This window comes from Magnolia sinica, chromosome 7 (assembly GCF_029962835.1).
Source record: "Magnolia sinica isolate HGM2019 chromosome 7, MsV1, whole genome shotgun sequence".
Classification (NCBI taxonomy): Eukaryota; Viridiplantae; Streptophyta; class Magnoliopsida; order Magnoliales; family Magnoliaceae; genus Magnolia; species Magnolia sinica.
Window position 1 is genome coordinate 20,161,020 of NC_080579.1, and position 12,464 is coordinate 20,173,483.

The following is a 12,464-nucleotide window of genomic DNA, read 5'->3' on the forward strand; positions in this document are numbered from 1 at the left end:
TTAATTTTTTTATGTTATTTCTGGTTGTGGATATTATAATCTCATTGAATAAGTTGGGTGTTTCTTAGAATTTCAGTACATGTAGGAAAAATCCTGATTTGTGTTTTCCTACATGTATATCATGGTGGGCCCCATCGAACCCCTGTCAGGGCTGAGTTACACAATGCAATCCGCACCATCGTGACATTCATGTATGGATGTGGATTAACTTGTCCTGGGACTGTTATTGTGATAGTTTTACCTGCTATATATAGGAGGGGAGCTTTTCATTGGAACTTCCTGCTATATATAGTGGATTCTTCAAACTTCTTGACCCGACTTGAATCACTCTAAAAGGCATCCACGGTCATGCAAAGCCATGATTTTCCTTTCAAAGAAGCCATAGGTTCTCTCAATTATTCTGAAAAATTGCAGTTGATAAAGCCAAAATTTCAATTTTCTAGTGTTAATGTTTCTTTCTCTTGGTCTTTTGTTGTTGGAATAGGAGCAGATTTGCATTCAGTGGAAACTTTGGCCAATGTTGATATTGAAGAACCCAGTTGGTGGGTATGGGTCACACATGACATGGTTCCTGGTAATACAGAAGAGTGTAGTGGAATTGATAACGAGAGTTATGTGATTATTACCGAGGAGCTACTGGTTAATGGGGTTGCCAACTTCATGGTTAGGTCCATTCTTGCAAACCCAAAATCTAAGGTATGGGAATTCTATTTTCTTTTGTTTTATCTTTTATTTGGTTAAGTATTTATCATTAATTGGTTATCATTAAATTACAGAGCTTAACACCAGAGGAACTGCGGAAAAGTATGTCTACACATACATCTCTTCCTGTAATTGAGATGGATGGTAATATATGATCGAACCATATGCAATTGAGACGTTCTCTTATTTTTATATGTCCTAAAAAAAGACATAAATAACATTATTATTCCAAGTTGTCAAGAAAAAAGAAAATCCTAAAGTGCCACAAATATGGATCTAAATCTCTACCTTTCTTTGTTTTTCTTATGCTTATCTCTTTCTTATGTGGTATATCCTATTAAAAATCCCTAAAGGCACGGATCTCCCAAAATATAAGACTACTAATGACTTGCACATGACTAATTGCAGTATATCTTGTTAAAAAGCTTTTGTCACCAAGCATTTAGTGGTAGGTAGTATAGATTATTTAATATAGGCTTGACGACCAATGGTTTAACTGAGGATATGCTCCTTGATAGAGTGGAATGGCGTGAACGGGATTCATGTAGCTGACCCCAGTTTGTTGGGATAAGGTTTAGACTATGAAGATGATTATGATGATAGATTATGTTGGAGATTTTGTTTGAGTTTCAGTACATTTGAGGATGGGAAAGTTTCAAGTTCTTTTATCAGTAGTTCCACATGTTGTATATCAGTTGGGTTAGTTTAAAACAAAGAGACATGGTGATAACCCTCCTGCCTGTGAGTTGATAGTTTTGGAACTCAAAAGAGTTATATGCATTTGGGTTCTAGTTAAAATTGCCAAGGCCATAATACAATTATTGGTCACCTTTGTTTCATGAACCAAGTCTCCAACATGCCTTACATGTGTCAACTCGCAGATACATCTTGATTTTTAAGTTGGTATTGTAAAGGGTGAGCTAATGTAATACTGAGGGTTCCAAACACCTTAACTAAAAATCTTTTGTTTTTTGAAAACTTTTTTTTAACCTCATTTGGGTTCCTGTTAAAATTACAATGGTCAGGCTAAAATGGTCAATCCACCTTACTCTTATGAACCAATCTCCTACCTGTATGACAGTTGTTGACCTGCAGGTGCATTTTGTTTCTCAAGTTGGGTCCTAAGGGTGAGAAGGAGACAATGTTGTGGGTACCACATGCCTTTAACCATTTGTGTGTCAATGATCTGATTCTTATATATTCATGTGATGGATTTATGTTGATTATGTATTTTTTGGCCTCTCATTTGGTTATTCTTTAAAAGATTCTGTTTTTTCCTTCATGCTTAGTATTTGTTTTGTGCCATACATTTTCCATGGTAAGGTTTGGCATTTAACGTACATGAAAAGTAGACACATATTTGCAATCATACTTGGTGATGGGGATTTCTTTAACATTTTGATTTTTTATCAATTTTATTTTGGTGGATATAGCTGGAACTTTTCTCACATGGTCATGATTACCTCATTCCACTTAATTTTGTGTGGTATGCCTTCCTTAATTGAACCAACGGTCATCAGTTTGGTTGGTTTATCTGACTATCATGATTGTTTGAAACTCCTGGCTTTATCCAGTGGAGAGGAATTTGGATTGTGGTTATGTTCAAGTTTGGTTTATGTGTTTATAAGATTGGCAGTAATGGTTTTTAAACTTCGAGAACTTGCAGCTGTGACAAAAGCCTTGGGCGACATGAGCAACTGGAGTAAAATGAGGAAAGTATGGCATGCCAGCTAGCTCATTTATGCCCTCGCAATGTGGGAAATTACTTTGGCAGAGTGAGATTCTACTACTTTTCTTACCAATCTTTTTTTTTTTCATGTCCGCTCTTTTATGTGTATCTTTCACCTGTCTCAATTTTCTTGGATGGATGATGAATGTATTTGCAAATGTAAATGAAAATAAAGAATTTATAATATATGTATATATATATATATATATATATATGTTATTAATGGAGGAACCTTGTTTAGGGGGACATGAAAATCTTGTAGCTTATGGTATGGTGCCCCAATGTTGGTTTTATGTTACTAGTATGTAGTAGATAATACTAGGTTCAATAGTAGATAATACTAGAGAATACCTAAACCTTAACCTATAACCTAACCTAAACCTAATCCTATAACCTAGACTTATAACCTAAACCTAAACCTATAACATACTAGTAACACAGTAATTACTATCACTCACAAGGCTGTCAGTTTGCATCCAAACACACTAATTACTATCACTCTGATGATTAAAATTTCAAAGAAAGAAGAAAAAACATCTATATGATTAAACTACTTTTAGATTTCCCATTCATGAACAGTGTCGAAATGTGCACAATAGTCAATTATGACCCAGGAAAGCTGCAAAATATGCATGATTGCAAGAACTCGTCTTTTTTGTTGAGGATTTCACTAACACTCACACCATTGACACACACACACACACAAATTGTACAGGATAGTATTTGCATCTTTTCACATGAGCCATAATTTGTATTTTCTTCTCTCTTGTAGAACTGCATGATCAAGAGAAAGTGAACCTGATTAAGAGTATTTAGCCTTGCACCCTCTCCTGCTTCCCATTCTTTTGCACTTGCTAACATTTTAAAATAGACTCTTCCTCGCTTCGGAATCCCTCCTGCTTTCCCTTCATGCTTTGCAAAGTTTTCAATTTATCTTTCTAGTTTACTGCATAAGCGTGGACATTTTGGTTCACTATTTGCATCCCATTTCATATACTGTGTAATAGTTGACTACAAGTCATTAGATTTTCCTAGATTTGGGGGGTTCCCACATAGTGGCAGTTTGGTAATTTTGGAGTCCTTGGTTAGGGTTTGGGTTGAAAGTATGAGTGTTGGAGCTGATGCTTTTGGAGTTCGAACTCATTCTTTTGAAAAATAGAAAAATGGGAATATTAGTAAATATGAATTTTCTTATTGAGAAGAAAATGGAAGATGGATTGAAAAAACATAAAAGAGTTTTTTCTTGTGTTCTTCTTTTTTGCTGAGAGAGAGAGAGAGAGAGAGAGAGAGAGAGAGAGAGAGAGAGAGACGGAGAGGTGAGAGTGGGGAAATCAAGGGAGATAGTGGGGGAATGAAGTGGCCGCGTGAGATTTAAAAATAGCGAGTGTAGTTTGGTTTGAAAATGACGTTTCGCATGTGTGACGTGTATTTCTTTTAAGATAGTAATTTGATTTTACTAAAGGCAATTGAATTATATAGGCAAGTGTTTAATGCAGGGAACTTCTCTGGAAATGTTATTCTAATAACAAACCTGATGAGAGTAATTTGTGGTTCAGTTCCTAGACCAATCTCTCAATCATATTCAAAGAAATCCACATTTTTCTTCGTGTTTCTTACATGGTTCTCTATCCCATTTTTGTTTGACTTGATAGTAACGGTGATGTATCTTCTTATTTATTCAATCATGAAATGTAGGGTGTTGCCGTTAAGGTTCTTACAGATCAGGACTTTCATGAGGATCAACTGAAGGACTTTTTAAGGGAGGTATGCATTTGAAACATTGCTAATAGTATTCGTTGAAACTGTACCCATTTATGTATCTAGATGTGTGTCGGAGCTATCCGGATGTTGAGTGGGGGTCCTTGGAAGGTGGGAAACACTGTTATGACCATAGGAGGGGCCTGGCCATTTGGACAGGCCGTGTTTATGTATTTGCTTGAAATTAATAGAGAAAACCTGGATGTGCGTCAGAGCTATCCGGATGTGCGGGGGTCCCTGGAAGGTGAGAACCGCTGTTATGACCATGATGAAGCTGTCCATTTCCTATGGAAAGCATTGGAGGGGCCTGGCCATTTGGACAGACTGTGTTTATGTATTTACTCGAAATTAATGGAGTAAACCCGGATGTGCGTCGGATCTATCCAGATGTTGAGCGGGGGTCCGTGGAAGGTGGGAACCGCTGTTATGACCATGATAAAGCTATCCATTTCCTATGAACAGCATTGGAAGGGCCTGACCAATTGGTTCAGGCCGTGTTTATATCTGTATTGGACCACACCCTTAACCTATCACCTAAACCTATTCTCAAATCCCAAAACCTACAACTACAACCTAAACCTTAACCTAAACCTATAACCTAAACTCAATTCCCTAAACTTTAACCTATAACCTAACTTAAACCTATACTTATAACCTAAACCTATTCGCAAAACCCAAAACCAATAACTTAAACCTTAACCTAAATCGATAACCTATAATCTATAACTTGAACCTATAACCTAAACTCAATTCCCTAAACCTTAACCTATAACCTAACCTAAACCTATACTTATAACCTAAACATATTCTTAAATCCCAAAACCAATAACTATAACCTAAACCTTAACCAAAAACCTACAACCTAACCAAAACTAAACCTATAACATTAACCTTAACCTATAACCTTAACCTAAACCTATTCTCAATTTCCTAAACCAATAACCTAAACCTAAACTTGAAAACCCAAACCTAAACCCGATGCCGAACCCGAACCCGATTTCCTAAACCTAAACCTTAACCTATTCTCAATCCCTAAACCAATAGCTTATAACCTAAACCTAAACCTTAACCTAAACCTAAACCTAAAACTATAACCTTAACCTAAACCAAAACCTATGACCTAAAACCTTAACCTATAACCTAAAACCTAAACTTATAACCTATAACCTAACCTTAACTTAAACCCAAAACCTAAACCTTAACTTATAACCTATAACATAAACCTAAACCTATAACCTAAATATAATCTCAAATCCCTAAACCTAAACCTACACCTAATCCTAATCTAACCTCCCGAACCTAAACCTAAACCTAAACTTGAAAACCCAAACCTAAACCTGATCCCGAACCTGAACCCGATTTCCTAAACCTAAACCTAAACCTATTCTCAATTCCCTAAATATATAGCTTATAACCTTAACCTAAACCTAAACTTAAACCTTAACCTAAACCTAAACCGAAACCTATAACCTTAACCTAAACCAAAACCTATGACCAAAAACTTCAACCAATAACCTACAACCTAAACTAATAACCTATAACCTAACCTTAACCTAAACTTAAAACCAAAACCTTAGCCTATAACCTATAACCTAAACATAAACCTAAAACCTAAAGGTATTCTCAAATCACTAAACCTAAACCTACACCAAATCCTAATCTAACCTCCCTAACCTAAACCTAAACCTAAACTTGAAAACCCAAACCAAAACCTGATCCCGAACCCGAACCTGATTTCCAAAACCTAAACCTTAACCTATTCTCAATTCCCTAAACCTATAGCTTATAACCTTAACCAAAACCTAAACCTAAACCTTAATCTAAACCTAAACCTAAACCTATAACCTTAACCTAAACCAAAACCTACGACCTAAAACCTTAACCTATAACCTATAACCTAAACTTATAACCTATAACCTAACCTTAACCTAAACCTAAAACCTAAACCTAAACCTTAACCTAAACCTAAACCGAAAACCTAAACGTATTCTCAAATCCCTAAACCTAAACCTACACCTAATCCTAATCTCAACTCCCTAACCTAAACCTAAACCTAAACTAGAAAACCCAAACCAAAACTCATTCTTGAACCTGAACCCGATTTCCTAAACCTAAACCTTAACCTATTCTCAATTCCCTAAACCTATAGCTTATAACCTAAACCTAAACCTTAATATAAACCTATAACCTTAACCTAAACTAAAACCTATGACCTAAAACCTTAACCATTAACCTATAACCTAAACTTATAACTTAAAACCTAACCTTAACCTAAACTTAAAACCTAAACGTTAACCTATAACCTAAAACCTAAACCTAAACCTAAAACCTAAATGTATTCTCAAATCACTAAAGCTAAACCTACACCTAAATCTAATCTCAACTCCCTAACCTAAACTTAAACCTAAACTTGAAAACCAAAACCTAAACCCGATCCCAAACCCGAACCTGATTTCCTAAACCTAAACCTTAACCTTTTCTCAATTCCCTAAACCTATAGCTTATAACCTAAGCCTAAACCTAAACCTAAACTTAAACCTATAACCTATAACCTAAACCTAAAGCTAAAACCTAAATGTATTCTCAAATCCATAAACCTAAACCTACACCTAATCCTAATCCCAACACCCTAACCTAAACCTAAACCTAAACTTGAAAACCCAAACCTAGACCCGATCCCGAACCTGAACCAAATTTCCTAAACCTTAACCTAAACCTAAACCTAAACCTAAACCAATAACCTTAACCTAAACCAAAACCTATGACCTAAAACCTTAACCTATAACCTATAACCTAAACTTATAACTTATAACCTAACCTTAACCTAAACCTAAAACCTAAACCTTAACCTATAACCTAAAACCTAATCCTAATCCTAAACCTAAGACCTAAATGTATTCTCAAATCCCTAAACCTAAACCTACACCTAATCCTAATCTAACCTCCCTAACCTAAAGCTAAACCTAAACTTGAAAACCTAAACCTAAACCTGATCCCAAACCCGAACCCTTTCTAAACCTAAACCTTAACCTATTCTCAATTCCATAAACCTATAGCTTATAACCTGAACCTAAACCTAAACCTGAACCTATAACCTTAACCTAAACTAAAACCTAAGACTAAAAACCTTACCTTATAACCTATAACCTAAACTTATAACTGATAACCTAACCTCAACCTAAGCCTAAAACCTAAACCTTAACCTATAACCTAAAACCTAATCATAAACCTAAACCTAAGACCTAAATGTATTCACAAATCCCCAAACTTAAAGCTACACCTAATCCTAATCTAACCTCCCTAACCTAAACTTAAACCTAAACTTGAAAACCCAAACCTAAACCTGATCCCGAACCCGAACCCGATTTCCTAAACCTAAACCTTAACCTATTCTCAATTCCCTAAACCTATAGCTTATAACCTTAACCTAAACCTAAACCTATAACCTTAACCTAAACCAAAACCTATGACCTAAAACCTTAACCTATAACCTATAACCTAAACTTATAACCTATAACCTAACCTTAACCTAAACTTAAAACCTAAACCTTAACCTATAACCTATAACCTAAACATAAACCTAAAACCTAAATGTATTCTCAAATCCCTAAACTTAAACCTATACCAAATCCTAATTTAACCTCCCTAACCTAAACATAAACCTAAACTTGAAAACCCAAACCTAAACTTGATCCCGAACCCGAACCTGATTTTTGAAACCTAAACCTTAACCTATTCTCAATTCCCTAAACCTATAGCTTATAACCTTAACCTAAACCTTAACCTAAACCTATAACCTCATCTTAAACCAAAACCTATGACATAAAACCTTAACCTATAACTTATAACCTAAACTTATAACCGATAACCTAACCTTAACCTAAAACAAAAAACTAAACCTTAACCTAGAGCTAAACCGTAACTTAAACCTAAACCTAAAACCTAAATGTATTCTCAAATCCCTAAATCTAAACCTACACCTAATCCTAATCTTAACTCCCTAACCTAAACCTCAACCTAAACTTGAAAACCTAAACCAAAACTCATTCTTGAACCCGAACCTGATTTCCTAAACCTAAACCTTAGCCTATTCTCAATTCCCTAAACCTACAGCTTATAACCTAAACCTAAACCTTAACCTAAACCTAAACCTAAATCTTATCCTAAACCTATAACCTTAACCTAAACCAAAACCTATGACCTAAAACCATATCCATTAACCTATAACCTAAACTTATAACTTTTAACCTAACCCTAACCTAAACTAAAAACGTAAACATTAACCTATAACCTAAAACTTAAACCTAAACCTAAAACCTAAATGTATTCTTAAATCCCTCAACCTAAACCTACACCTAATCCTAATCTCAACTCCCTAACCTAAACCTAAAGCTAAACTTGAAAACCCAAACCAAAACCCGATCTTGAACCCGAACTCGATTTCCTAAACCTAAACCTTAACATATTCTCAATTCCCTAAACCTATAGTTTGTACCCTAACCCTAAACCTTAACCTAAACCTAAACTTAAACCTATAACCTATAACCTAAACCTAAACCTAAAACCTAAATGTATTCTCAAATCCCTAAACCTAAACCTACACCTAATCCTAATCTCAACTCCTTAACCTAAACCTAAACCTAAACTTGAAAACCCAAACCTAAACCCAATCCTAAACCCGAACCCGATTTCCCAAACCTTAACCTTAACCTAAACCTAAAACCTAAACCTTAACCTATAACCTAAAACCAAATCCTAAACCTAAAACTAAAACCTAAATGTATTCTCAAATCCCAAAACCTAAACCTATACCTAATCCTAATCTCAACTACCTAACCTAAACCTCAACCTAAACTTGAAAACCCAAACCTAAACACGATCCCGAACCTGAACCCGATTTCCTAAACCTAAACCTTAAGCTATTCTCAACTCCCTAAATCTATAGCTTATAACCTAAACCTTAACCTTAACCTAAGCCGAAACCTAAACCTTAACCCAAACCTAAACCTAAACCTATAACCATAACCTAAACCAAAATCGATGATGTAAAACCTTAACCTATAACCTATAACCTAAACTTATAACCTATAACCTAACCTGAACCTAAACCTAAAACCTAAAGCTTAATCTATAAGTTAAACCTAAAGCTAAACCAAAAACTTAAATGTATTCTCAAATCCCTAAACCTAAAACTACACCTAATCCTAATCTCAACTCCCTAACCTAAACCTAAACCTAAACTTGAATACCCAAACCTAAACCCGATCCCGAACCCGAACCCGTACCCGATTTCCTAAACCTAAACCTTAACCCATTGTCAATTCCCGAAACCTATAGCTTATAACCTAAACCTAAACCTTAACCTAAACCTATACCTAAACCATAACCTAAACCTATAACCTTAACCGAAACCAAAACCTATGACCTAAAAACTTAACTTATAACCTATAACCTTAACTTATAACCTATTACCTATCCTTAACCTAAACTTAAAACCTAAACCTTAACCTATAACCTAAAACCTAAACCTAAACCTAAAACCTAAATGTATTCTCAAATCCCTAAACATAAACCTATACCTAATCCTAATCTCAACTCCCTAACCTAAACCAAAACCTAAACTTGAAAACCCATACCTAAACCCGATCCCGAACCCGAACCCGATTTCCTAAAAACCTTAACCTATTCTCAATTCCTTAAACTTATAGCTTATAACCAAAACCTAAACCAAAACCTAAACTTTAACCTAAACCTAAACTTAAACCTATAACCTATAACCTAAACCTAAACCTAAAAGCTAAATGTATTCTCAAATCCCTAAACCTATACCTAAACTTGAAAACCCAAACCTAAACCCGATCCCGAACCCGAACCCAATTTCCTAAACCTTAACCTTAACCTATTCTCAATTCCCTAAACCTATAGCCTATAACCTAAACCTAAATCTTAACCTAAACCTAAACCTAAACCTATAACCAAAACCTAAACCAAAACCTATGACCTAAAACCTTAACCTATAACCGATAACTTAAATTTATAACATATAACCTAAACTTAACCTAAACCTTAACCTATAACCTAAAACCTAATCCTAAACCTAAACCTAAAACCTAAATGTATTCTCAAATCCCTAAAACGAAACCTACACCTAATCCTAATCTAACCTCCCTAACCTAAACCCAAACCTAAACCTGATCCCGAACCCGAACCCGATTTCCTAAACTTAAACCTTAACCTATTCTCAATTCCCTAAACCTATAGCTTATAACCTTAACCTAAACTGAAACCAAAACCGTAACCTTAACCTAAACCTAAACCTATAACCTTAACCTAAACCAAAACCTATGACCTAAAACCTTAACTTATAACCTATAACCTAAACTTATAACCTATAACCTAACCTTAACCTAAACTTAAAACCAAAACCTTAACCTATAACCTATATCCTAAACCTAAACCTAAAACCTAAAGGTATTCTTAAATCCCTAAACTTAAACCTACACCAAATCCTAATCTAAACTCCCGAACCTAAATCTAAACCTAAACTTGAAAACACAAACCTAAACCTGATCCCGAACCCGAACCTGATTTTCGAAACCTAAACATTAACCTATTCTCAATTCCTTAAACATATAACTTATAACCTTAACCTTAACCTAAACCTAAACCTAAACCTTAACCTAAACCTAAACCTAAACCCATAACCTTAACCTAAACCAAAACCTATGACCTAAAAGCTTAACCTATAACCTATAACCTAAACTTATAACCTATAACCTAACCTTAACCTAAACCTAAAACCTAAACCTTAACCTAAACCTAAACCTTAACCTAAACCTAAATTTAAAACCTAAATGTATTCTAAAATCCCTAAACCTAAACCGACACCTAATCGTAATCTCAACTCCCAAACCAAAACCTCAACCTAAACTTGAAAACCCGAACCTAAATTCATTCTCGAACCTGAACCCGATTTGCTAAACCTAAACCCTAACCTAATCTCAATTCCCTAAACCTATAGCTTATAACCTAAACCTAAACCTTAACCTAAACCTACACCTAAACCTTAACTTAAACCTATAACCATAACCTAAACCAAAGCCTGTAACCTAAAACTATAACCATTAACCTATAACCCAAACTTATAACTTATAACCTAACCTTAACCTAAACTTAAAACCTAAACATTAACCTATAACCTAAAACTTAAACCTAAACTTAAAACCTAAATGTATTTTGAAATCCCTAAACTGAAACCTACACCTAATCCTAATCTCAACTCCTTAATCTAAACCTAAACCTAAACTTGAAAATCCAAACCTAAACCCGATCCCGAACTTGAACTCGATTTCCTAAACCTAAACCTTAACCTATTCTCAATTCCCTAAACCTACAACTTATAACCTAAACCTAAACCTAAACCTTAACCTAAACCTAAACTTAAACCTATAACCTATAACATAAACTTAAACCTAAAATCTAAATGTATTCTCAAATCCCTAAACAAAAACCTACACCTAATCCTAATCTCAACTCCCTAACCTAAACCTAAACCTAAACTTGAGAACCCAAACCTAAACCCGATCACGAACCCAAACCCGATTTCCTAAACCTTAACATTAACCTCTTCTCAATTCCCTAAACTATAGCTTATAACCTAAACCTAAACCTTAACCTAAACCTAAACCTAAACCTATAACCTTATCCTAAAACAAAACCTATGACCTAAAAGCATAACCTTTAACCTATAACCTAAACTTATAACATATAACCTAACCTTAACCTAAACCTAAAACCGAAACCTTAACCTATAACTTAAAACCTAATCCTAAACCAAAACCTAAAACCTAAATGTATTCTCAAATCCCTAAACCTAAACCTACACCTAATCCTAATCTCGACTCCCTAACCTAAATCTAAACCTAAACTTGAAAACCCAAACCTAAACCCGATCCCGAACCCAAACCCGATTTCCTAAACCTAAACCTTAAGCTATTCTCAATTCCCAACACCCATAGCTTATAACCTAAGCCTAAACCTTAAGCTATTCTCAATTCCCTACACCTATAGCTTATAACCTAAACCTAAACCTTAACTTAAACCTAAACCTAAACCTATAACCTTAACATAAACCAAAACCTATGACCTAAAACCTTAACCTATAACCTATAACCTATAACCTATAACCTAACCTTAACCTAAACCTAAAACCTAAATGTATTCTCAAATCCCTAAACCTACACCTATACATAATCTCAACTCCCTAACCTAAACC

General features: G+C 34.9%; 1 protein-coding gene across 3 annotated transcripts; it reads left to right on the forward strand.

The window, feature by feature from the left end:
• The first annotated feature begins 252 nt into the window (after window positions 1-252).
• LOC131252015 (uncharacterized) lies at window positions 253-2,500 on the forward strand. Of its 3 annotated transcripts, none has more exons than XM_058252969.1 (4): window positions 253-385; window positions 485-696; window positions 777-804; window positions 1,798-2,500. In XM_058252969.1, the coding sequence occupies exons 1-4, from the start codon at window positions 349-351 to the stop codon at window positions 1,890-1,892; spliced, it is 372 nt and encodes a 123-aa protein (XP_058108952.1). In that variant the 5' UTR covers window positions 253-348; the 3' UTR covers window positions 1,893-2,500. The 3 variants fall into 3 exon arrangements, with proteins under 3 accessions (XP_058108952.1, XP_058108954.1, XP_058108953.1); XM_058252971.1 differs by having other exon boundaries at window positions 2,369-2,495; XM_058252970.1 differs by having other exon boundaries at window positions 264-385; window positions 491-696.
• The last annotated feature ends 9,964 nt before the right edge of the window (window positions 2,501-12,464 follow it).

Bases quoted from the DNA above. Each gene is read 5' to 3' on its own strand.
- LOC131252015 (XM_058252969.1), top strand. From the start codon at position 349: ATGCAAAGCCATGATTTTCCTTTCAAAGAAGCCATAG. The intron at 386-484 runs GTTCTCTCAATT...TTGTTGGAATAG, and splicing joins TCCTTTCAAAGAAGCCATAG to GAGCAGATTTGCATTCAGTG. The intron at 805-1,797 runs GTATGTCTACAC...GTTGACCTGCAG, and splicing joins ACCAGAGGAACTGCGGAAAA to GTGCATTTTGTTTCTCAAGT.